Source organism: Lygodium microphyllum, chromosome 4 (assembly GCF_053477565.2).
Source record: "Lygodium microphyllum isolate KBCC chromosome 4, Lygodium_microphyllum_v1.1.10, whole genome shotgun sequence".
Taxonomy (NCBI): domain Eukaryota; kingdom Viridiplantae; phylum Streptophyta; class Polypodiopsida; order Schizaeales; family Lygodiaceae; genus Lygodium; species Lygodium microphyllum.
The window spans coordinates 83,717,224-83,743,602 of NC_141138.1; the positions used below are offsets into that span (position 1 = coordinate 83,717,224).

Sequence of the window (26,379 nt, forward strand, 5' to 3'; positions counted from 1 at the left end):
TGCTACAGAATTCTGCAGAGCTTGGGGAAAGATCAGAGATTCCACAGTGCTTATTTTCTTTGATCCTAGAGCTCGTGCAAACTCTCTCACTGGCATTGGCAGCTAAGTTGGGTATACGCCCCAAGGAAATGGGACCAGTTGGACAGGCTGATTTGGCATGCCCAGGACGTACTGAACCTGTTCCCCCCATTCTTGGCAAACTTCATATGCATATTCAGAGCTATGTGGACACAAAGGAGTTCCATATTATGCCTTTAGAGAGCTATGATGTTCTGTTGGGTATCCCATGGTGCCACAAGAAGCACGCTATCTTGGATACTTACAATAGAACAATTACTCTTGTACATAGGGGCAAGACTCGTGTTAGATGTGAAGCTTAAAGGAGAGTCTGTCCTAGTTGTTTTTGCTTTTGCAATTAATTTTGTATAAAATTTTATATTTCTGCGTACTTGATCTTTGCAAAGCAAGTTAATGAAGTTGACAGTAATGTGTCTATACTAGATGAAAGTAGAAGGGCTTTCTTGGATCAATTCAGTGACTGTTTCTCAGATTCGTTACCAGGAGAGTTACCCCCTGAGAGGCCTGAAGATCGTACCATAGATCCTATTCCAGGGACTAGTCCGCCCAATAGCCCACCATACAGGGTCAATGCGGCGCAACAAAAAGAGATTATGACACAAGTTAATGAGCTTTTAGAGAAGGGACTAATTCATCCCAGTAGTTCTCTGTTTTGTTCACTTGTGTTGTTAGTTCAGAAAAAGGACGGCTCTTGGCGAATGTGTATTGACTACATAGCCTTGTATAAGAACACAATCAAGAATAGGTTTCTGATTTCGAGGATAGATGACATTCTTGATCGATTACAGGGAGCAAGAATGTTTAGTAGGATAGATTTGAAAAGTGGGTACCATCAAATCAGAATCAAGCCAAAGGATATCCATAAGACTGCTTTTAGAACGACATTTGGTCTCTATGAATTTTTAGTCATGCCGTTTGGATTGACCAATGCCCTTGCTACGTTTAACAAGATGATGGATAAAATTCTCTGCCTTTATCGAAGTTTCGTTGGCACATTCTTTGATGATATGATTATCTTTTCAATGAATGAAAAGGAGCATAGAAAACACCTAGTTGCAACCTTTAATGAGCTTAAGCGTAACAGATTGCTCATTAATGATAAGAAAAGTGAATTCTTTTTGGAAGAGATTCACTTCCTTGGGCACATAGTTTCTAAAGATGGTGTAAAGATGAATCCTGCAAAGATAGAAGCAATTGTCTCTTGGCCAGACTTGAAAACCGTTCATAATGTCCGCAGTTTTCTTGGCCTATGCGCTTACTACAAAAGATTTGTAAGACACTTTGTAGAGATTGCTTCTCCTTTACATGTGCATGAAAAGAAGGATGTCAAATGGTGATGGACTGACAAAGAGAAATCAGCATTTAGATGTTTGAAGGGAAAAATGACTACAGATCTAGTACTTATTTTACCAGATCTGTCTAAGCAATTCGTAGTGCAATGTGATGCATCTGGAAACAACATTGGTGCTGTATTAATGCAAAATGACCGAGTTGTGGCATATGAGAATAGAGTACTTTCTGTCATTGAAAGGACTTACCAAATTTATGAGAAAGAATTATTGGTTGTGATCCATGCACTCTCTAGTTGGAAGCACTATTTGCTTGGTGCTGATTTTGTAGTGCAAACGGATCATCAAACACTTAGATACTTTCTCACACAAGCTAAATTGTCAAAGAAACACATGCGTTGGGCAAATTTCCTATCTATGTTTCATTTTCAGATAGTGCATGTGGAAGGCAAAAAGAATGTAGTTGCAGATGCTTTATCTCGCAAACCACAAGTGTCAGCTCTTTCAATTCCTTATCACCATGAATTGGATGATATGAAAGAGCAATATGCTGATGACGAAGATTTCTCTAAAATCTATGAACAATTGATCAATGGCCAACCTCATGATCATTATGTGTTCAAAGAAGGATTTATCATGATGCATGAAAGACTATGCGTTACAAAACAGTTAAGGCCAAAAGTTTTATTGGAAAGTCATGATCCACCGTATACAAGACATCGTGGTATTGATGCTACACTCAAAGTGGTAGAGACTTTCTTCTATTGGCCAGCCTTGAGATCTAATGTTGATGCATATGTCAAATCTTGCCTTGTATGCCAAAAGGTCAAATTTGATAGACACAAGGTACCAAGGTTATTGCAACCACTGCCTATTCCAGAAAGGCCATGGAAAAGTATTGCCATGGATTTCATTTTTAATCTTCCAAGAACTTCTTCAGCGAATGATGAAATCTGGACTATCATTCGCTGATTCAACAAACAGGCATATTTCATTCCTGTAAGGGAAAAAATTAAGTCAGAACACATGGTAAAGATATTTATGCAAAATATATTCAAGTACCATGGAATGCCACGGTCAATTGTGAGTGATAGAGACCCAAGAATGACTAGCTTATTTTGGAAAGCGTTGTTTGAAAACATGGGCACTACGCTGAAATTTTCATCTTCTTTCCATCCACAAACTGATGGACAATCTGAAGAAGTAAATTTGACTGTTTTAGATCTACTGAAGTGTTATGTTTCAAATCATAAGACTTCCTGGGAACACTACTTGCCATTGGTTGAGTATGCATACAATAATACAGTGCACTCATCTACTAGCAAAGCACCTTTTGAGATTATGGAAGGTGGAAAGAAATTGCCTCTCATTTTGTAGACAAAAGATAACATCTTTGAAGCAGATCGTTATGTAAAAGATTGGGAAGAAGCATATAAAAAGGTCAAGTACGCCCTAGAAAAGACACAAGCTAAACAGAAAAGAGCTGCTGATAGTCATCATCGGGAGCTCTTGTTCAAAAAGGATGATTGGGTCTTATTGCGTTTTGAAAAAGCACGTTTGAGAAAACAAAAGGACAAGGAACGTTTGTTTCCAAAGCTGAGTATGCGTTACTATGGCCCTTTTCAAGTCTCAAAGAAGATCAATGACGTAGCATATAGGCTGAAATTACCAGAGAATTGGAAAATTCATAATGCATTCCATGTGAGCCTATTGAGATCTTTTATTCGTGAAGTGCCAAAAGATATGGTTCAAGAGAAACAGCCTGAAGTAGAGGAATTAGATGAGATTCTAGTTCCTAAGCAAATCCTAGCACATGAGGATAAGAAAGTGAAAGGTAGAGTTATATGAAGATTTTTTGTGAAGTTCAAGAACTATTCACCAATGGATGCCAAATGGATGGAAGAGGCTGAATTGGCAGATTCGCCTCAGTTATTGCAACTTTATCGAGAAGCTTTCTTACTGGAATCTACAGTGACTTAGAATGCTTTTTGAAGCAATGTACATTCTCTATTGTACAGTTGAATACCGCATCTCATTGAATAATGCACAATGTATGGTTTACATTTAGCATTAACATGTGTATCATTGAATAAAATCTCAGTGCTCTGAAGTTATATTTGTTACACTTCAGTTGAATGAATATGCATATTGTGACACTAATAGTTCGCGCATACGTGCTACCACCTTGTGTTGCATCCGAAAACATTTATATTAGAAAGGCTCCTAGTAATCATAGTTGGATACAGGATGTAATCCTCCATCTATATAAGACTTGAACTTGCAATGACACAAATCGTAGTGGAAAAACTCCTACCATCGCCCCGTGTCATATGTTAGCAAGTGGTACATGCGATGGCACTAATAACATGAAGAATCTTGTTATAGCCCTGTGTCATCTGTTAGCATGTGTGGCATGCAATCAAGGTCGCTTGCTTCTTTCAAGAGGAGGGTATGTCACCAAGTGGTGATACTTTTTACAGTTGCTTTTCTTATTTACTTATATAAATATTTTATTTTTCTTTTCTTTTGTTGTTGTTGCTTCTTACCTCCAAAGTTCTCTTGGAATAAGCCAAGATCTTTGCATGTCCAAAAGAGACAGCCATTGGAACAAATTGGACTAATGGTTTTTCTGAGCCTTAGGATCAATTCCATATTGAATGGACATTGAAGAATAAAATGCCAATGATTTGGGACTGTGTGCTTAGCCACTGGAGATGGTGCAGGGCAATGAGCTTGGCCAAGACAGAAGATACACATATAAGAATGCTCACGGAACAAAAGTCACCGTAACTAAGCCACATTACACTTTTTGATGTGGTCACAATGATAAAAGTTGCTCAGAACAACTTGAGGAATGTAAGGGTCGCCATCCCTAAAATTTAGGGAATTACTATTTTTGAAACCCAGAATCTGTTCGCATCATTATCTTCATTTTTGCACAAGGATTAATTCTCTAGTCGTGCCGAGGTCAAATTTTGCATTGATCATGGAGAATTTTAGACCAGAAGGTTTAAACGGAAAAATTGTTACATGTATACCATGTGGCACGAATTCCCGAGAGAGCATTAAAAAAAACGTAATAGGCATAAGGGGCAGATCTGAGAGTGAAGTTTTGAGGAGCTGAGGACTGATTGCTGCAAGAAAATCAGCCATGGAGAGTACTTCTATGTCTCTGACTCAAGTATGGAGATAGAGCTTGCTCCCTCTGATCAATTCTCTCTCTATTCTCAAAGGAAATGCTTTGCATAATGGGCTGATTTCATTGAAGGTATAATTCTCTGTTTTCTCTGAAATTTTGCACATGAATCATTGAGTATTGGTCATAGAAAATGCAGGACATGCTGGACACTAAAAACAGTGAATTCAAAGATCTACAGATTGTAATTCTGCACACGAATCATTGAGTTTTGGTCACATGCTGAACAATAAAAACAGTGAATTCTGCACATGCTGGACGGTAAGAACAGTGTGTTGGACAGTAAGAACAATGAATTCTGCACATACTGGACAGTAAGAACAGTGAACTCTAGACATGCTGGACAGTAAGAACAACGTGCTGGACAGTAAGAACAGTGAATTTAGAGATCTGCAAACTGTAATTATGCACACGAATTATTGAGTTTTGGTCACATGCTGAACAGTAAGAACAGTGAATTCTGCACATGCTGGACTGTAAGAACAGTGTGTTGGACAGTAAGAACAGTGAACTCTGGACATGCTGGACAGTAAGAACAATGAAATCAGAGATCTTTAGACTGCAATTCTGCACAAGAATCATTGAGTTTTGGTCACAAAAATGCTTTCCTAAAAGGGATGTTAATCTGGACATGCTGTACTATTCTTATGCACCTAGGATTTACTCAAAAGAGATGAAAACCAACTATTCACACGTAATGTATTTTGGAACATTATCATTTTTTTAATTTTCCATCTTTTAATTGATAAAGAAATACTGAGAGGGGTGCTGGTCTTCGGGGCCAATCTGGTGTTGAGCGAGGAAGTGAGGTCTCTACTTGTGTGTGTGTAAAGACCAGGTGTTAATTGAAGGAACTACCGCTTTATGTGAGTCATAGACCAGTTTCAAGGACAGTCACCAGCCTCAAGGACTAGGGTACTTACCAGTCCCAAAGACAACTGTGCTAGGCTGATTACAGCCCAAACATGTGTCTGTCTAGAGTGGTTTATCAGCTGACTATGGTGGTTAAGTCAAGATAGTGCTTCATCCACAAAGCAGCTATGAAAGGGATGGACCTGGTCCTGGTCATAAAAGGTCTCAGGTGCCCAAAAGAGGCAGCAGAGGTGCAGTCAAAGGAGGTTCCCAATAGGCAGCCTGGTTACTGCTTAAAAGCAGCCAAAACTTGGGTAGCTGTCTGAATCCAGGTCATTTATGGCCAGATCAAGGTCTGTTAAGGCAGAAAGCCCAGGAGCTTTGTGCCCAGATCAAAAGTGGAACCAGGACAAATAATCAAGGGGTTAGTGTCCATAAGGGCAACTAAAATGGGCTCCAGGGAGCCTGAGATGGGTGGACAGTGAAGAAATACTTCGCTCAGCTAATGGACCACAGAATTGGACAGCTGGATCCAGCTCTAGAGCAAGCAGTGAGCAGAGTCGAGCAATCAAAACCATTCAATGCATCAATATCTACTTGTGTTGCATGAATTCCCAATTTCACTCTCTATTAACATCCCCAAAAAGTCTTTATTTGTATTTATTGGGACTTTTTGCACACGGAAGGACCTCCAAAATCCCCTATAAATAGGGCATGGTGTGGGCATTCATTCTATCTCCCATTCATTCTTCATCAGATCATTCTTCCTCAGCACTCTGCGCTGCTGCCCACACTTTGACACAGAGGACATCACACTTGGTGGAGCCTCTCAAGTGCTGGCTCAGTACGGCAACCATCTCCATCAGCCTGGCAACATCTCAGCCACAATTGGTGACCTGTTTTCACTCATCTTCCTGCTTTGTTTGCTGATCTGAATGGCTGACCTACTGTCCTTGGTCACAGACATCATTCCATAGGCTGGCTTTCGTGTTTTCTGCTATTGCTGTCCTCAGACAGCTGACCAACTTGCCAGCCTTCAGCAGCCACCTTCCATCCAGCACCTTGTGTTTCTCAGAGTGGTGGCTTGGACTTGCCACTACTTTGCATTTTCAAATCCAGTGTGGCTTCCCAGCAGTCATCTTGATAGCAGCCATCATTCCGGAGAGATTGCATTGTCATCATCATCACATGCGGCTCCTGAGGATTGTGTTCCATTCCCTCTACTGCTGTCCATCCTCATCTAGTGTCTTCTTGAACATCCCCCTGCCTGGAGGACTACAATTCACTCCCTTCATAGAGCATCCTCATCCACAAGTATTGCCAGTTGGCACCCAATCAGCCAGGACAGCGCATTCATATCCAAGCTCTAATCACTATCATCAACTCCACTCCTCAGTACCAGTCCTAGAGACATGGAACCATGAGGCTCCATTGTATCAGCATTACTCATGATTCATCGTTTCATTCACTTCTGTGTTTCCTGAGTTTTGTGTCACAATGTTTGCCATACACACAGTGTTCCTCCCTGCAGACCCTGTAGTTTCTTTACAGGCAGCCCTTAGATTGGCAACCAAGCTATAGCTAAAAGACCTGTCCTCATGGCCAAGAGACTAGCGTATTTGATCATGGGAGAAAGAAGATGGTGTGTATGTTCCTAGAGGGTGATGTGGAAGCCTATGGGATATGACTAAGAGCTAATACACTCAAAACTAAAATTCCATCATCAAAAAGCACAAACCCAAGCAACCTTCCTGCATTATCAACTCTTCATATTTATTAGATATTTAAGTATATTACTACGTGTAGCCAAAGTAATCCCTTTTCATTGTCACACAAATGTATATTTGGTGTTGGAAAGCAACTGCAAGAGGCATGCGAGCAACAAGTGGAATCACTCTCCCAAACCCTATTGTATCAATGATAGCCAATGCTCCCTACTCTCCAACAGTATTAAGAGGAAATATGTGAGCAGTATATAACAATTGGCTACAAGGGTGGCTCGTTTCGATCTGTATGAACTTCATAATGCTTACTGTATTAACTAGATAAAAAATGGACTGTTCAATTGAGCGTTTGTATGGGAGAAGTAACTCTGTGAAATGCCTATGATCAAACATAGTATGAAGAAAAACAACTTTTTTTCAATCCAAAAGGGTGAAGTAATATAATCTTTCCTTCTCAGTACAAAAGTCCTATGATCTTGGCATATTTTGAAGAATACAACCTTTCTTTCTCAGTTTAAAGTGAAAGTAATATCCTAATTGTCAATGGAGTAGAATATTAGCAAAGCCACATAGTGCACTAAAAGACACAACTCATCTAGGAAGCCATTTGTTGAGGATTTTTACTCAACAGCAATGCTACTTACAATGCTTTTCTTCTCACTTCATGTAAAAACTTTGGCCCTCACAATGGAAGGTGAATATTACTATGTGCTGCACCTTGTAAGGGCTAGGGAGTTGAGCTGTTCCTATAGTGAAACAACCCCATAGATCTCCAACTTGCGTGTATGGCATGGCATAGGACATACAAGAATAGAAAGAATAAAGAGATGGACACCAAACTCACCTCCCAACCATAGAGCAAATGGGCTCACCCCAATGCCTAGAACCAGCTAATCAAGCAAAGCTCTAATCGCAAGGATTGATGCCCCATACAGTCAGCCCACACCATCTTGGTGTGTGAATGAGCTACTCAAGGCCTAGAGTCCAAGAGTAGATCTCGCAAGAGATGTCATAAAATGAGCCCTAAGTTCTATTTTTAACTGCTCCAAAGGGGCTAGGATGCATTCATATTATAGGAGAGCAAAAGCTCTTATTTCTCTCACAAGAAAAGTACATCAGCAAAGTACTTGACCAGTTTTCTATGGCTGATGCTAAGCCTCTTGGAGTACCATTACCACTGTACACTAAGCTTAGCAAAGCAAATTGCCCAAAAGATTATAAGGCAGCCAATACTACGAAGGGTATTCCCTATGCTTCAGCTAGTGGGTCACTTGTGAATGCTATGGTTGCCTAGACCTAATATACTCATGCAGTAGGAGTTGTGAGCAAGTTTATGTCAAACCCTAGCAAAGTGCATTGGGAGGTAGTGAAATGCATCTTTTGGTACCTTAAGGGCACACAAAGAAGATGCATATGCTATGGAAAGGGTACATTAGATTTGCAGGGATATTATGATGCAGACATCGCAGGCGACTTGGATACTCACCAGTCTACTTGTAGATACATTTTCACCTTGACTAGTGGGGCAGTTTCATGGTGCTCTAGATTGCAAAAGATAGTAGCACGCTCTACCATTGAGACTGAATATATTTCAACCACTGATGCCTCAAAAGAAGCTATTTGGCTCGGTCGTTTGGTCAAGGATTTCGGGCTACCCACCAAAACACCTGTACTTGGATGTGATAGCCAAAGAGCTATATGCCTAGCTAAGAATGCCATGTTTCATACATATACCGAACATGTCTTTGATGTACAGTACCACTTTATCAAACAGGTTCTACATGATGGTCTAGTCACACTGACTAAGAGCAAAACACAAAACCGTGCAAATGTTCTTACTAAGAGCCTTACAAAGGCTCAACATGAGCATTACATTTGACTAGTGGGAGTTGGTTAAAGGTTCACTCTGGACCTTTAAGTGGGAGGTTGTTGGGTGTAAAGGCCCTTCGTTACACTTCCCATGTATATATTTACTTATACACGTAAAAGCACCTTTATGAGTGTATGTGTACCATATCCTAAGTATAAATATATTATTTTATTCTTTGTGTGTACCACACTAGTACACACCCTACTCAAATTGTTTATCTGCACTCTCTACTGCTGCACACACTGCGCTCTCTACTGCTGCATCCCCCCTTCGTTGCTTCTTTTGTGAGGCTACCAACTCCTTGCAGTCCTTCCGCAAGTGTCCCTTCTTACCATAGTGATAACATTGAACCTTCAACTTCTTCTTATCACCCTATCTAAAGCTGTAAAGGACTCACTGGAACCTCCATAATGAGACGGACACCTCCCCTATAAATGCAAAGATGCCTCATGCTCAAGCAACATCAAGGACATATGTATAAAGCTCACAAGTGTAGAGGATGTATGCACTCGCAAAGCATTGTCCACTCCATCAAACTACAGGGAAGCTTGTAGAGTACCGTCCCCACTAGATGTGTCTCTAGAAGGGCAAACTGCATGTGTCGAAATTGGTCCCAAACTGTGTAACACGGAGCACAAAGGACTAAATGGTGTCCTTCCGCTCAAACTTCATCTACTGAAGCTATCCATAAAGAGTCACGACATGCATGGGGGATGGTGCCTCATATAACATCTAAAGCTTCAACCATATCTCTAGTGATGTCCGATAGGGGGTAACCGCCCATAGAACTTTTGTAGAAATACACTAAAGCATTGCAAAATACACACCTGCGTCGTTCGAATCCCATGTAAGCACAACTTTCTCATGGTTTTCCTCATCAAAACCTTCAAAAAGAGGAAAAGAAAGTTGAGGCCGAGGAATAGCTCCACATGCAATATACCAAATCTGCTTTTGCACAAACCAAGCTTTCATCGTAGCACTCCATATAAAATATAGGATGAAAATATGCAAGCAATAAATACTGGCCCACTAGCAACAATAAATGCCAATCTACATGGAAAATGCCCACAAAAAAAATGCCTAAAATACAAACTAAAACGCCCAACCCATCTAGCATGCACAAACTCACACATGAGCTAACAAATACTTTGCTAACACACACTAACCAAAGGATCAGTGGCCAATGGCCAATGCTACAAGCAGCCGATCCAAGTTATCCATGGATGTAACACTTTCCCTCTTATAATGATTATTGTCCTCTCAAAAATATCCTAAAGAAAAAAGTAAAGAAAGAAAAGCAATTTATAAGCAACCATACCACCTCCTATGCAAATTTTGCCTCCATGCAGTTCTTGCACTTGACCAACAATGCATGATAAACAATCCAATAGAACCACTTAGTCCTATTGGTCAAGAACCAATGTGGGTTTGAGTAAAACTATGCAAGTCATATCCTCCAAGTACAAGACTTTCTCAATTAGGATAATCAGTTCACCCTGCCACAAGCATTCTTTCAAACGGCTTACATGGGACACTAGATGAATACAAATATCTAGAGACAAATCCAAGCAGGAAAGACTTATCTTCTAAGTAATTTGGACTACTCCATAATACCTAGTAGGTAGTTTAAAACACATATTAGTGTGCATCGAGTTAGAGTCCTTTGGTACTTTTGGATACATCCACATGCCTTCAAGGAGCTCACAAGGGATTTGATGGAGGCTGTACACATTAACATTTTCAACACATTGTGCAAAGAAGTTGAGTACGGACTATGCATTCTCACTCCTTTGAGTCCTTAGATGTGCAATGGTCCCATACATAACCGTACATCAACAAGAGGTATCTAATAGCCAAAGGATGAGTACTTTTGGAAGTGAACTCAATCCAATTAAGAAGATATAATTCTCCCATTCATATTGATAACAAGAGACATATGCCCAACACATGTTTCCCACCCAAGAGGACATCATTCCACAATACCATGAATACCTTGCAACAAGAATACCAAGCACCCAACCTTGGGAACAATGCATAGCAATCAAGTGCAGGTAGAATACCAAAAACCCATGCAACAAGAATACCAAGCACCTAGCCTTGGGAACAATGCATAGCAGTCAAGTACGGGTAGAATCAATATCAAGACAAAGAAAACCAACCTACTACAATAAATAGGACTAGGGACTCTAATATGATCATTTGATACCATGTCAAAATAGGGGGCAGCAATGGAAGCAAGAGAAGCTCTGTAATAGACTGCACAAATACAAAGAAGAAATAAGAACACTACAAAGAACAAAAGAACCCAAGAAGAATATGCTCAAGAAATGGAACCATATAGCAAGGCACAAGATAGTACAAAGCTCGAGCATGGAGTCATCGATAGTGAGCACCATCTCCCTCTCTCTAGCAAGATGCAACTAATGAGTGATTGAGAAGGAGGGAGCTTGCCTATAAAGAGGCAAGAAGAATTCCAAAGAGGGTCATCAATCGATGAGCCCAAACTGGGCACCAAAATACCAACCAACCAAGAACTAACCCCCAAAATTACGATGGCTAGACTCCACACACTCTAGTATAAACTATGAAATGCCCACTAAAACACAACTCTAACCCATAATATGTACAATGTACCTTGCAATCTACTAACACAAGAATCATAACCTCGTTTTGAGGGTCATCGAATAAGTGAATGTCTTGACATGGTAGAGGTATGAGCCATGATAGCCAAGTCCATATATCAACAGTATGGACACATCTATGGACACATCTTATATGCATATAACAAAGTCACTACAGTTTAGGAAAAGAAAGAAACAGGCACAAGAGTTGAGCCTCTCACAACGGCTACCGAATCTATAAAGTCACCTAAACAAGGATCCACAATAGGTTGAGGATGTAACGAACTCCCATAGGTCAAAGGTGTCAAGGATGGCCTAAATCTTGCAAGACCAAATGGCATAGTTGACCCCATCCAACTTCTAGTCGAGTAGGATTAGGAAGGACATGCACCTGCATGGTGCCATGAGAGTGAGAAGAGGAACAAACAACTCAAAAGAGAAAGGCGTACAAAAACATGAATGGATGGGGGATAAGATGGAGGCCCAAAACATTGCAAGAATGGGGGATGAGACGGGAGCCAGGCATGATCCTCATTAGGATCGCGTTGGTCTTCCTATCAGTCCTCAGGTTCCTCACAATCACAATGGACTTTGCACGATTCTCCCAATTTTGGCAGTCTTCGCAATGATCCTCACAGTCTCGTTGATCTTCACAACAGTCTTTGCAGTCTTGATTGAGCTCCAAATCCACCTGATCCTGCCAATCATGGCAGTCCCACATTTTCAATCCTTCTAAATCTGCAAAAAAGAAAATAAAGAATCCTATTTTTGTTCACCACTTCTGTCCACAAGCCTCCAATTGATGCCTTGACGAACCCTCCATGCAAACAAGTACAAATAGGCTGAGAAGATGGCTGGAGATGGGCAAAAAAGCAGCAGCTAAGGATAAGACAGCAGGCTGAGATCTCTTGGTGTCACACCACACTTGCCAAATGATACCATGTGAGTGCTCACTGCAGAAGCAAGAAAGGGACAAAAAAAGAGAACACAAATAACGATGAAGGAAATAAAACTCAAATTTGATCAAAATGCAAAAGGAGCTGAATACAGTCCCTGCACATGTTGTCTGGCCACATTGGTGAGGGTGCTGGACTGAGAGAGAGAGAGAGAGAGAGAGAGAGAGAGAGAGTGTGTGTGTGTGTGTGTGTGTGTGTTGTTTGGGGGGGGGAGGGAGAGAGAGGATCTTGACAGAGGAGAGATGAGAGAGAAGATGACGATGGCTGGAATGACTGTGACAGCATGGAGTGGAAGAAGGGGACCTGATCATAATGGCTGGAACTGTAAGCCAAAGGCTATAAATAACCCAAGACATCAGCACCAGGTGGACCAGCAATCTGAGAAACAGCCAACAGCAGTAAAAACATCAAATCTGACTGACTGGACCAACAAAATGGTTACACTGCCCACTGCCCAAAAAAAGACCTGAAAGCATCTGCCCAGCAGTCTAAATGTCCTGCCCATTCTGGAAATGTGCGGCCCCTCGCACCACTAGGCCCACTAAGCCTATGCATAGGAGGCAGGAGATACACAGCCAATAAAAGAAACACTGCAAATGCCCAAAAGCCATACACAGTCAGATCTCCATTAACAAACCTAAATATCTGATACCATATTAGAAGAGTAATACACATAGCAAAATAGTGAAAGGAACAATGCACAATAGTAAACACGAGATAATCTGACCAAAAATAGGAATCCAGTATGAGAATCAAGAGTACAATAGCCGAGCTCTAACATGCACACCTCCACAAGCTCCCTCTCTCCACACCAAGAATTTGCAAGCACAAGATTGAATAATTATGGCCACATTCCCTCCTCTTATGGACAAATAAAGACAAGTCATCCTACCAAAAGTAGGTTGGCCAACAATCAAATAAACAATAAAAGGCCGCTATAAATCAAGGCTTAGACACCCCATGAGGTTGACGTGAACCTATCAAATGAACACTTCTAACAAGTTGGACTAAGAGAGCTTCTTTGCACTGCAATCTCAAGTGCTTTGACCTTTAACATTTTTGCATCCAAATATTCTTTTTATTTATCAACTTTGTATTTCTCCTTTTACAGCAAAGCATCATGTACATCAATTTATTTCTCACATGAAAAACTAATATGCAATAATCAATACATTGGACACCCGTGAAGTTGACGTGAACCTATCAAATGAATGCTTCTAACAAGTTGAACTAAGAGAGCTTCTTTGCACTGCAATCTCAAGTGCTTTGACCTTTAACATTTTTGCGTCCAAATATTCTTTTTATTTATCAACTTTGTATTTCTCCTTTTATAGCAAAGCATCATGTACATCAATTCATTTATCACATGAAAAACAATGCAATTATCAATACATCAACACAACAACTCACTTTGCATTTTTCACACTTACAGCATCTATCTTTTTCCTTCTCCTTGCCCATGGTCTTAAGTACCTAAAGTTTAATATTATCCCAACTGTATTGCTTGTGAAAGACCTAAGCATTATTAGCACACTGGTATCCCAAATATTCTGAGGGTCCAGTTCCTCAGCACTCTCTATGCTGCCCTGTAACAAAATGCTGCCACTATTCTGTGATGTTAATTATGATATTTTATTGTTTATTACCTTGAATCAAACATGCTTTGCACACATCTGTTAATGACACTGCCCTTGCAGCTTTTCACAATGCTGTCACACTGCATGCCCTGATTTATGACAACAGCACTGCTCAGTCAGCCCAACTATTGAGTGCTGCTTGATTGGAATTCATTCAAAGGTGTTACAATCCAAGGCCCCTGCTATATCTTGCAACCCCCCTGGCAGTGTCTTGCACCCTTTCGTTTTGCATTGCTGCAATGCTGAATCCACCATCATTGAGTGATCTTATTGTAGTGAAGCCAGCAGATTCCTTATACTGCTGGACTTTGTTCCTACCGCTGTTTCTGTGTGAGCTGCTGCTTCCAGACTTTCATGCTTCTTAATGCAGTTTTCCCATTTACCAACCCTGTCATACAATCTGCTGACTGAAAAAACATGTATCTATCTGCTACACTGTCAAGGATACTACATATTCAAACTTGGAAGACCATGTTCTGATGGCTCCCAAGGTTCTTACTTTTACCTTGGAGGCTCAGATATCACTTTAAGCACAAGTCCCAACTACTTTCTTTTCTTGGGACAAGGCTAAACTAAGATCGTTCCAAATCAATTTGCTAATAGATCTTGTTAGCCTACAGCATATTAATTAATCCAGGCGAGCACAGTTGATAATATACAGGTAAAAAGGTTAAAAAATAATTGCCTCTGAGAGAGCAGACATTGAGCATTATAAGCAAAAGATAGCAATGTTAACATCAAACATGTTAAATCTCTATCAAAGATTTTATCAGCAGACTTGAGCAAAGTTAGGAATCTCAATTGATTCATACTAGTATTCCCATCTCCCTTAAGAATAAAGTAATTGGCACTCATTCAAACATGAAGGCATGCTCCCCGGTGACCCAATGTATTTAACAGCCAAAGTCATCACATTTTCTACCTCCTCCTTTCTCATGAATGTCAATCTATTTTGACCACCAACAAAGAGAATACGTACTTTGTCACTTCCTTAACGCATGGCATGTTCAACATGATTATACTTTACATATGAAAATTTTGCTTGCAGTGAATAGCACCAGCTGAGAACTGAAATGACAGCAAAGTATTTGCTAAAGCCTCAGCCTCAAAATCGCAACATGCTGTATAGCAAACCCAATTGTAAAAAAGTGTGTATTCTACAGTTTAAATTTTGTCTTATTCGTGCATATTCAATGATTGAGATTTTGGCTTACGTCTCATCAGAACATGCATTTCATCGGGATGTGGCCTCCTACAAATCACGCACCGAATTTGCGACCAAGTATCCAACATAGCACATTATTTTGGATTCAATTCTCAACGCCTCCATCATACAGAAAGCAAAGCTCATACAAGCAAAAAGTCTGTGTTGAAAGCCTGGTCTACTCAAAGTAAATATTCAGGGTATATCTAGATGCACAGAAAATTTGTGGGCCAGTATAACCATAAAATCACAACAAGACCAACATTACAATCTTGTTTGCTCAAGCTAGATTCAGTTTAGTTTGCTTAGTACATCACGGCCTTTGTTACATTCCATACATCACTGTTGGCCTTAAAGGAAAATGATGATAAGCCTTCAAGAGGGGCTAAGTAGCATGTTTAAACAAGATCTATACCTGATTTATGCATGTACCATAGCTTTGCAGGATTAAGTATGCGTATAGATATATTTAATTAGCAATACTAATGCCGTCGCTGACAGAATAGTGAAACAAGTTTGGGGCCAAAATGAAACCCTAGGGAACTGTGCCAATTCTTTCATTGGAGCAAGTCAGCCCTTTGTGTTCTGGCCCCTTTCGAGCTGCTTTACATATACTATACCCATCCTTCATATTGCTTGCTGCTATACCATGCAGCCAGTCGTATAATAGTGCATGCATGCTAGACAGGGCTTGCTGAATGTCTCTTGCAACATGAGCTTCATCAGAATTCATGTCTGTACTGCAAAATGGATGTCTGCTGGAATGCCTTCACAATCAGCTCAAGCATTGATGAGACATGGCTCTCTGATCAAGATGACAGGGAGAACGATTCGCAGACAACAGAAAGCTGATGGCATCTACAGAAGCTACTAGATTTTCATTCAATGCATGGTCTTGAGGATAGGAAGACCAACATATTATCCTCGGCATAGTGAATTCCGAAAAGAAGCTTGCATCAAGATTCCGGAAAGGTGCACTTGCCTGATGGAGAGCTGCAGGAGCAGTCGAGATTCTTTTTTTCTCTTTATGTCAGTGCTTCAAGGGACGGTGCAGAGGACATCATGCAGCTGAATATGTCAGGAAAATCAGAGGGATCGGGCGATCAGCTGGTACTGCCGCCGCTGCACTCAATCAGTGCCACCAAGCAAAAGAATTGTGCAGAGGCGAAGAACGAAAGCTGACGAGTTTCCCGCCTCTCTTTGGCTTTCTTTTTGACCTCATGCAATTTTAGGCCCGGTTCACACTTGCCCGGTGGACAAAAGGGTGAAAAATCCCCTTTTCCACCCAGCCACAAGGATTTCCAAAGAGTTGTCCGCCCTCTCATTCACATGAGTGGTGGACAAGGAAAGGAGCGAAACGAGCATTTTGCTCCACTGAACGGAGCGAAACGCTCGTTTCCTTGTCCACCACTCCGTTCAGTGGAGCGTTTCGCTCCGTTCAGTGGAGCAAAATCTGCATAAACCTGTAATCGGCTTCGTGATCTCTGATCTCTGAGTACTCTCGCATCACAATTCGGCACATGTGCAGCCTACGACTATGAATCCTTCTCACATGTTAGCTGGCTTGAGCTTCGACAGGTTTCCTGTGCCATGGCAATGAATCGTCCCGGCTTATGAATAAGAATGGTTCCTACACTTCAGTCGATGCGTGCTGCCGCCTTCTGCAGGCCTGTGCCAAATCAAAAGACCTCTACAAAGGTAGGCGAATCTATTGGTCGATCTGTACAAACGATGTCGCGCTCTCTGATTCTCTGGCAAGCCGCCTCATCCGAATGTTTGCCGCATGCGGAAGATTACCTGAGGCTAGTGAGGTCTTCACCAAAGCCCCCAAAGCGAACACATTTGTCTGGCATGCTGTTATCTCTGCCCACACTAACTCGGACCACAACCACGAGGCCGTCAAGCTCTATTCTCAAATGCAGCAGTTCAATGTCGTGCCGGACGACTATCTCTTTGTCGCTGCCCTCAAAGCATGTGCCAAGGCAAGGCTCCTTACTTCTGGTAAACTCATCCACACTGACATTGTTAATAACTGTCTCGAGTCTGACATCTATGTCAGGAGTACCCTTATTGACATGTACGCTAAGTGTGGGAATCTTGAGGATGCCCACACCTTGTTCAATAACCATCAGATTCGCGACATAGTGACATGGAATGCCATGATTGCTGGATATGCAAATGTGGGGTATCTCCATGAGGTTCTAGTTCTTTTGGGCACAATGCAAAAGGAGGATTTGAAGGCTGATAATGTCACCCTCTTTAGCATTCTCAAGGCATGTTCTAGGACATCAGCCTCAGATACGGGAAGACAACTAAATGCTTACATTCTTGAAGCTGCATTAGAGTCAGATCTTTCCCTGAACAACAGTCTCATTGATATGTATACAAAATGTGGAGAACTCAAGGACACTGAATATTTGTTTGGAAAGTTGCCAGTGAGAAGTGTTGTAACATGGAATGCAGTTATCGCAGGTTATGTTCAGCAAGGGCTTTCTGTAGAGTGCATTCAACTTTTTCAACGGATGCACCAAGAAGGAAGAACACCAGACAAAGTGACATGCATTTGCACTTTGAAAGATGTTGCCAGTTTAGCAGCTCTAGATGTTGGTAGGCTGATTCATGCCTACATTATTGAAACTATTCTTGAGTCTGATGTTGTAATTGCAAACTCTCTATTAGACATGTACACAAAGTCTAAGTCTCTCAAAGATGCGGGCAGTTTATTTGGCCGGTTGCTGAGGCGGGATGCAGTGACATGGACTGTAATGATTGCTGCATATGCTCAACATGGGTATAGCCAAGAGGCACTTCAGCTTTTCCAAGACATGAAACAGGAGGGAATGGGTTTAGACAACATTACTGTTGCTGGTGTACTCAAGGCATGTTGTCTATATCAGGGCAGAATGATGCATGTTGGCATCCTTTGCAGCCACTGCAGGTTTGATCTTCTTATTGGGAATGCCCTTATTGACATGCTTGCTAAGTGTGAGAGTCTCATTGAAGCAAGAAGAGCATTTGATCAATATGGATATGTGCAATATGGATTCAATGGCCAGGAGGCTTTGACACTTTTTGAGCAGATGCAGCAGTCTAGAGTGACACCTAATGCTGTTACGTGTGCTAGCATCTTAAAGGCTTGCTGTCTCTCAGGTGCTCTGCATCAGGGCAAGCTTATTCACACATGTGTTGTTGAGAGTGGCTTGCATACTGACCAAGTGATTGGAAGTGCCCTTATAAATCTTTATGCTGAATGTGGAAGCTTGGAGGATGCTCATGGAGTGTTTGAAACATTGTTCAAGCATGATGTTGTCACATGCAGTGCAATGATTGCAGGATATTCGTTTCATAAGAATTACATTTTAGCGCTGCGGTACTTTAAGCAGATGAGACAAGAAGGCTTGAACCCAGACAGTGTTGTCCTTGTCTCCCTACTTTCTGTGTGTAGCCATTTGGGTTTGATTGAGGAAGCTTATCAGTGCTTCTGTTCAATGGAAAATGAGTTTGGGTTCAGGCCAAACCTTGAGCATTATAATTGCATGATTGACCTTCTTGGTTGTTCAGGTCGCTTGCATGAAGCTGAAAAACTGCTTCAAAGCATGAGATTCCAGGAGAATATGGTAGGCTGGAGATCTTTGCTAGGTAGCTGCAAAATATATGGTAATGTAGAAGTAGGAAGACGCTGCTTTGATGCTATCAGCTTACGAGATGCAGGAAATGCTTCTGCTATAGTTTTGATGTCAAATATTTATGCTGATGCTGGCATGTGGAAAGAAGTGGACAAATTAAAACAGCTTCGTAAACAGACACAAGCCTGGAGGAAGCCAGGACATGCCTTCATTGAGATTGATGATTTACTTTTAATAGTTTCCATTTATGTATTGAACATTTGGCAAGGTTCACGAGGCAAGCTTCAGACTCATTTGACACTTCTGCCACTTTTATTCATATTTGCCACTTTTAGAATGTGTGACATGTCCTTGCTCTAGATTGATATTTGATATGAGGTTCCTTTTAAACATTGTATCAACTGCCATTGTTTTGATGATGTTAATAGTAATGAATTGTAATGTGATTTTAAAATGACCTATATTCTGGAAGATTTGGCATTGTTTATATGTTCATATTGTACAAATTTTTAGATGTTTCCTTAAAATTAATACTGTAGGAAACTCGTTTCCGATCTTGCTGTTTCCAAAACTTCTGGCTACTATGGCTGGAGATGGGAGAGGAAACAAGGTGACTGTGAGAGGATGAGGAGCAAGGCCCTCTTGCAGACTTGGGACTTGGGCATGTTTTTCCATATTGCACCTCAGATGGTTTGGCATTAAAGCCCACCAGATTGGTTGTTCACACAACCATTCTTTTTGTGATGTACTTAGCCACTCTTTGCAGAGTTCCTTGTGCTTTGTACTTTGCCTGAAGGGGGTTTCCTCCGAGGTGCTATTGATCGAATTTCTTTTCTTAAAAAAAGAGATTCAGATAGAGGGCCCCTCAATGGCAGCTAGAGAGGACAGAAAGTGAAGAATGCAGAGTATTTGTATGTTTTACAGGCTTCTTAAACTCATGCATTGTTCAGGTCTCAAATTTTGGTTTTTCATATTGATTGTAGTGTAGATCATGTATAGACCAGATTTGTCTTTTTGTGAGACATAGGTTGTGGGCATTCTTCCTTATATTTCTCCACATATAGTTTGTCGTTTTTTGTGTAAAATAATTGGATGATTGATGGTTTATAAGTTGAAATGCCTTGCTCCAAATGTATTTCAAGGTCTTTTCTCCATAAGAACATGGAAGGGAACGTTACCTTGAATTCACTGTTACTGCTTCATGCGAGTTCATGAAACTGTGAAGGACGTTATCAAGGTTCGTTTCTTACATTTAACAGAAATGTTTGCTTTTTACCCATTATCTCAGAGTTATACCTCAATAAACTTCTCTATTGAGTCTCAACAAAGGCCCGGCTGGAGTGGCATAAATTCTTACTCTCTTGAAGAGTTCATTAAGCAATTCTGAGATGATATCCTGCTGACAAACATCATGCTCTTAGCCATGTTTCTGAAAGGTATTGCCTTTCCAAAATGGCTACTTGCAGGCATTTGCAGACAAAAGCAAGTGCCCAAGTACCTCAACTATTAAAGCTGCAAATTACAGCAAATATTGTTCAGGAACGGAGTCATACCACTAAGGACTTCTAAAGTGCATGGAGAGATCCTGTTAGAAACACTTGAATTGAGAAATCCTGTTAGAAACAAATCAACAAAACATTCTGAGTAGCAGAATCAGCATACAAAATTTTGCATAATGCAACTGCAGTCAGGAAGCAGTTAACAGGTTGTAAAGGAAAGTCTAATTAAGTGGCAGCATATAGGCGTGAATGTCAACATTTCATGTTTTACAGCGTGCAGAAAAGGCGTTAAATGGACATATTGAGCATCCTGATGTTTGGGAAGTTAGGGATGTTGCTCCCAACAAGGCAAGTTAGTATCCATTATTCTGATAAATAATTTCATACTTTCAGATGGCAATTTTTAATGACTCGTATGCACATGAACAGAGAATGCTATGCTTAAGCTTTGATTTACCACATAAAGTTGGCTTCAGAAGTTGCACTGAGGCAAACTCTGATGTGAAAGTCGCATTGTCGGATCCAAGAACAGGTGATGCAGCAGTACCTGATGCAGTACCAAAGAGGGCACGAACAGGCAGCTAGACTATATACCAGTTCTTGTAGAACTTTCTCCTCTTGTACGCTATACACCAGTTCCAAAGAGATTCTCCAGTGTCCTTATCCTCAAACTGGAGGTGACCTTTGTGCCTAGATGAGGAATGCCATAAATAGAATGAAAATTCAAACCCCAATTTGTGTCCTTATCAGTTTGGTAGGAGAGGCATGGCAGCCACACCACGAATTTAACATTGTAGACTTGTTACCAATTGTCATGGATTCCTGTAGTGAATGGCAGCACCCTAAACTTAAAGTCATCTAAAACCATGAAAATGCTAAGAGAAAGCTACCACCCTAAACTAAAAGTCGTCTAAACTAAAGTCATCTAAAACCAAGACATGCCAGCATCATCATAAATATTTGACTTCAAAACTATAGCAGAAGCATTTCCTGCATCATTGTGGCTATCAAATTAAAACAGCACCATATATTCTACATCACCATATATTCTGGCTATCAAATTAAAACAGCATCAAAGCTGATAGCAGCACAAGCAAATGCAGGAGTCCCATATAACAAAAGTGTTATTGTGTTATGGACTATATACCCTTCAAAATAGAAGGAAGACATTACTACACTGCAAAATTTGCTACTGATATACCATTAATTTTGATCAGAATAACAGAGTACACAGAAAAGAACAGAAATGAACATGTAACAGAGTATTATAAATTTCAGAGAATATTTTTAAAAATTGCTAAGCAGATTTGTACAAAGTTGAATCTGAATCTGTAGATTTATATTGTAGATTACTCGTCTTCACCTAGATGCTCATCTTCACTATCACCAAAAACCATTTGGATGTTTCTACGACAATGCTCCTTATACATTACTCGAGCCAAATTGTCCCTGCGTTCAGTACCTCTACCCATATTGTTGGTCTCTACATCATCCGCTTCAATTTGTGCTCGATTGACCACCTCCGCTTCTGACATTGGTAGAACTGCACGAACTTCAAATAAGGTGGATGTTGATGTCCTTGTGGTCCCTACCTCAAGGTTTACTGATTGCCTGAGGGTTGTTTCAGCATCCCTTACCCAATCCATGTCAAAGGTGTCACCATGTAGTATGCAAATATTATGCAACACAAGACATGCAGTGACAATGTCAGGAACATTAAGCAGATCCATGTCTATGCGTTTTAGGAGAATCCGAAACCTTGCCTTCAGCATTCCAAAAGCCCTCTCAACGGCCATCCGTGTACTGGACTGGATGAAATTCCAATAATACTTCATCTTAGACAAGCCTTCCTTGCTTCCTTTAAAAGGAACTAGCATGTATGGTTTTGCTGTGTATGCACAATCACCTACTAAGCAATACTTGCCAAGGTCACCTTTGTTGCATCGGATCCCAAGTGCACTGTTGCCAAAGTTCACAGAGTCATGTATGGACCCGCACCAACCTACATCATAGTCCCAAGCAGTGCAATCAGGTGCAACTGTCAATTGTAACAAAATAGAGTGAAAACCTTTTCTGTTATAGTAGTCTGCTGCATTGTCCTTAGGTGCTATGATGGGGATATGTGTTCCATCAATGGCACCAATCACAAAGGGAATGCCTCTGATAGCTTCAAATTGTTCGGAAAGCTTTTGCATTCGAAACGGTGTTGGCCAACGTATATATGTATCCTTCAATCCTGATGCTACCAATGCTGCACAAAATTGTAGCACTATGTGACATGCTGTACCTTTCCCACATCCATAGAGATCTGCAAGAACTTCGAGCGGAGTTCCACTTGCCAACCTATGCAAAGCTATGCAAATACGGGTTTGAAGTGGTATGGCTTGTCTCATGCGAGTGTTTTGCCTCCCAAACACAGCAGACAACTTGTTACAAAGATAGTGGAATGTATCCCTGCTAACACGAAGGCGTTTCTTGAACATTTGGGCTGTGTATGATCCCATTAAAGTGGCTTGATAAAAATTTTGGGCGCGTGGATAAGCCCAACATCGTCGAGTAAGGTGACCTCGACAATGATTTAGGGTCTTTGCCTTCATCATCTTGGCAACAACTTTTGCCTCATAAAGCCATGCCTTTGCAATATCATCAACTTCCTCCGATATACAATCTAGCATGGCTAGCATCATAACAGATATCACCCAAGCACAATACAAAGCCATCTCTCTACTACATGCCATAGACTCTGCATATACAAAATCTAATCAAAACTTGCTAATCCTAAAAGACAAATTTGAAGATACACATATGCTAATCCTAAAAGACAAATTTGAAACACATTTTAAGTTAGTATACTTTTGAAACCAACATATGCATTTTTGAAGACACATATAGAGACATTTTACAGTGTTGAGATTGGAACACCAACATGAGATTAAAATTAATCTTCAAACTCCCATTACAACTCAACATTACTACACTAAGTAGGCTTCTTAGCTAGCTCTAGAAATGCCACCATGCTACCATGCATGGCTTGAAATATATCAAGTTTGCGGGATTCTATTGCATCTCGTCGCTCAGATGAATCTGTTAGTTGTGAGATCAGCTCTCGTCCAGTGTTAACCATTCCAGATAGATAGTCATCAACGGCAGGCTTGCGACGTGTGCGATTAGATCCCAATATCTTTTGTGCATTTTCTATAGATGTACTACCTTCAACATTCCCTGGGGATGCTTCTCCCTCTACATTCAAGTTTTCTTGGGTGGAAGAAGCATGGCTGATGCATGTGACATGAGCTCGGCCATGCATGTACTCATCCACTACATCATACCACTTACATGTTATCTTCCTATCATTGCCCGAGATTGTGTTATGTGCTTTATCTTGCTTGTATTGTTGATACACACGGGTCCACTTCTTCCTGCAAGACTCACTGTCCTTATCGAAATCAGAATACATGGAAGCCAACTGTGTGGCAATTTTTCCCCAAAGATCAACACCTTGTTTTTGAGGCTTGTTGAACTGGTCATTCATACTACCACGAGCATGAACTAGCTGCTCAACCCAAAAATCCTTCCAAAAGTTGTTCTTTTTTTCTTCTCCATTCTCCTCATTGTCTATGTCATTGGTCATGGCTTTCTTTCCCTTAGTCTTGCTCTTCTTAGGGAGAGGAAGGGTAAGTGACACATTATTGGGTGCCACTACACGCTTCTTTGTTCCTCGAGAGTTTGGAGGTCGTTGAGGTAATTGCACACTTGCCTCGTGATGGTCCAGATTCTGACCTTGGGTAGAGAAGGGTTGAACCCCTTGCATATTGGTAGCTTGAGGTGTTGTGTAATGCAAGTGTTCAGAATAGGAGCTGTCATTAAGCATAGCACTAAACCCATGTGGAGGCATTCCGAATTGCATACCCATTTGTGGAAGATGCTGCAAATAATACGATGTGTTTGGGAGCAAACCTGAAGGACTTGAGATTTGGCTATCCAAAGAGATTTGTGGCTGTGATTCCATGACAATGTCATCTTGAGAGTCTTGCGTATATTGGCGGAAAGCCATTGCTGCAAGCCTACAAAATAAGACAATCATTTGATTACAGACAGACATTCACAAATATATAGAGAAAAGAATAGCAAAATTGTACCTAACTTTGTTTTTTTATTTTATCCTGCTCCACACACTTTCTACCACATGTGTGAAGGCTACAACAAACGAAAATTGAGTTCTGATGTACACCAATGAATGCTGCAAATTAAATAATGTTTTGCTACAAAATTGAGTTCTAATATCCGTCTACAAACCAAGGCTCGGTACTAAAAGCAGTACTTTTACAAATTTCTTTTCTTTTGAACGTACCCGAGTGATCCCTTTGGCTAAGGGATGATGCCAAGTGACGCGAGATGAGCAGGTGATTCGACGTAATAGAGACCTGATAAAAGCTCGCATGATAGCAAAAAACGAAAATTAGGCCAATTTCAACACAAATCCAATGTCTAGACTTGATTTATTGATCCAATGCATAGAGAGACACAGATACACCCAATTTTTTAGTTCAATGCAGACTGCATGCCTCTTTGGGAGTGGAGAGAGAGAGGTGCACCGATTCAGATAGATAATGCACCTAATTGAGAGAGAGAGAAATCAAGCAAATTCTGGTCAAATTGTGCACACATTGAGAGAGAGAGAGAGAGAGAGAGAGAGAGAGATATGCACCCAACTATTAGGGAAAAAAAAAGAGACGAATACGATTTCCATTGGGGAGAGAGGGAGAGATGCACCCGACACATGGGGAGAGAGGGAGAGATGCACCCGACATCATTGTGCCACAGAGAGAGAGAGTACCTGTAGATTGAAGCTCGAGAGTTTTGCGATCGAAGCAGCACGTATATATAGCGGGGAGAGAGAGAGAGAGTCAGAGATGCACCCAACTATTACGAAAAGAAAAGAGACAAACACGATTTTCAATGAAGATTACATGCCACTGGGGAGAGAGGGAGAGATTCACCAGACATCTCTATGCCACAGAGAGAGAGAGAGAGAGGACGTTTACGGAAAAAAAAAAAAAAAGAGAGAGAGAGTACCTGTAGATTGAAGCTCGAGAGTTTGATGATGTGATCGAAGAAGCACATATATATAGCGGAGAGAGAGAGAGCTCAAGAACTGCAATGGAAGTCTTGAAGCTTTTGCTTCATAGGCAAGATGGAAGGCGCCAAAGACAAGACATGGCGCGAAGGAGATATATCCATGCTGGCCAGGCCGGAAGAGAAGAGCGAACACTTGACCGTGACGTGTCAAAAAGAGCCCCTACTTTTTTTGGGCTTCCACCATGTGTGTGAACGTTCACTTGTCGATGCTGAAATTTGATTGGTCAACTTCGTTTGGGACGCCCCTTTGTCTGCCGAGTCTGAACCCACCCTTACTCGTTTCTTTCTCGCCAGAAATCCCGGAGTATTATTAATTATTAATATATCATTTTTACATTATATTATAATTATTGTTATAATAATTAGATTTATAAATATAAATTATAACTCGTATTACATAATCTATTAGGGCATAGGCAATTCCAGTGCTTCGCACCATTGTCGTTTGGGACGACACACACTTCATGCAACAAGGGGGTTCTCACATAAGCGTCATACTAGGCGCTCCGCGCCTAGACTCGCCCGAGCTCTTCGCGCTAGGGCGGGCGCGATTTTTGCAGGGGGCGGGTGCTAGACGTGTGGCACCCGCCCCCGCATTCTCTTTCTTTTTTGCGGGGGAGGTGGGGGGCTGCCATGTGGCACCCGCCCCCCACCTCTCCTTAACTAATAGTATAGATTTTCATATTGT

General features: G+C 41.0%; 3 protein-coding genes across 3 annotated transcripts in view; 1 reads left to right on the forward strand and 2 right to left on the reverse strand.

The window, feature by feature from the left end:
- Nucleotides 1–16,624, reverse strand: part of LOC148037247 (uncharacterized) — a 40,226-nt gene extending 23,602 nt beyond the window's left edge. Inside the window, exon 1 of the mRNA XM_087676176.1 lies at nt 16,410–16,624. The gene's annotated coding sequence lies outside the window, so the exon portion shown is untranslated. The remainder of the gene's footprint in view (nt 1–16,409) is intronic.
- Nucleotides 16,625–17,586: 962 nt separating this feature from the next.
- Nucleotides 17,587–21,137, forward strand: LOC148037248 (pentatricopeptide repeat-containing protein At2g33680-like). Its single transcript, XM_087677083.1, has 4 exons — nt 17,587–19,321; nt 19,593–19,663; nt 20,826–20,900; nt 20,946–21,137. Exons 1-4 carry the CDS (start codon nt 17,587–17,589, stop codon nt 21,135–21,137), a joined length of 2,073 nt encoding a protein of 690 aa, XP_087533209.1.
- A 2,371-nt stretch (nt 21,138–23,508) lies between these two features.
- Nucleotides 23,509–24,972, reverse strand: LOC148037249 (uncharacterized). Its single transcript, XM_087677271.1, has 2 exons — nt 24,904–24,972; nt 23,509–24,616 (listed from the first exon to the last, which is right to left on the reverse strand). The coding sequence occupies exon 2, from the start codon at nt 24,604–24,606 to the stop codon at nt 23,530–23,532; it is 1,077 nt and encodes a 358-aa protein (XP_087533397.1). The 5' UTR covers nt 24,607–24,616; nt 24,904–24,972; the 3' UTR covers nt 23,509–23,529.
- Nucleotides 24,973–26,379: the final 1,407 nt, after the last annotated feature.

What these genes read in the sequence shown, in the direction of transcription:
- LOC148037248 (XM_087677083.1), top strand. Translation starts at nt 17,587, where the DNA reads ATGATTGCTGGATATGCAAATGTGGGGTATCTCCATGAGGTTCTAGTT. An exon ending in TGTATTGAACATTTGGCAAG is followed by an intron (nt 19,322 to 19,592) that starts GTTCACGAGGCA and finishes TTAATACTGTAG; the next exon opens with GAAACTCGTTTCCGATCTTG. An exon ending in GAGATGGGAGAGGAAACAAG is followed by an intron (nt 19,664 to 20,825) that starts GTGACTGTGAGA and finishes CATGTTTTACAG; the next exon opens with CGTGCAGAAAAGGCGTTAAA.
- LOC148037249 (XM_087677271.1), bottom strand. Translation starts at nt 24,606, where the DNA reads ATGGCTTTCCGCCAATATACGCAAGACTCTCAAGATGACATTGTCATG.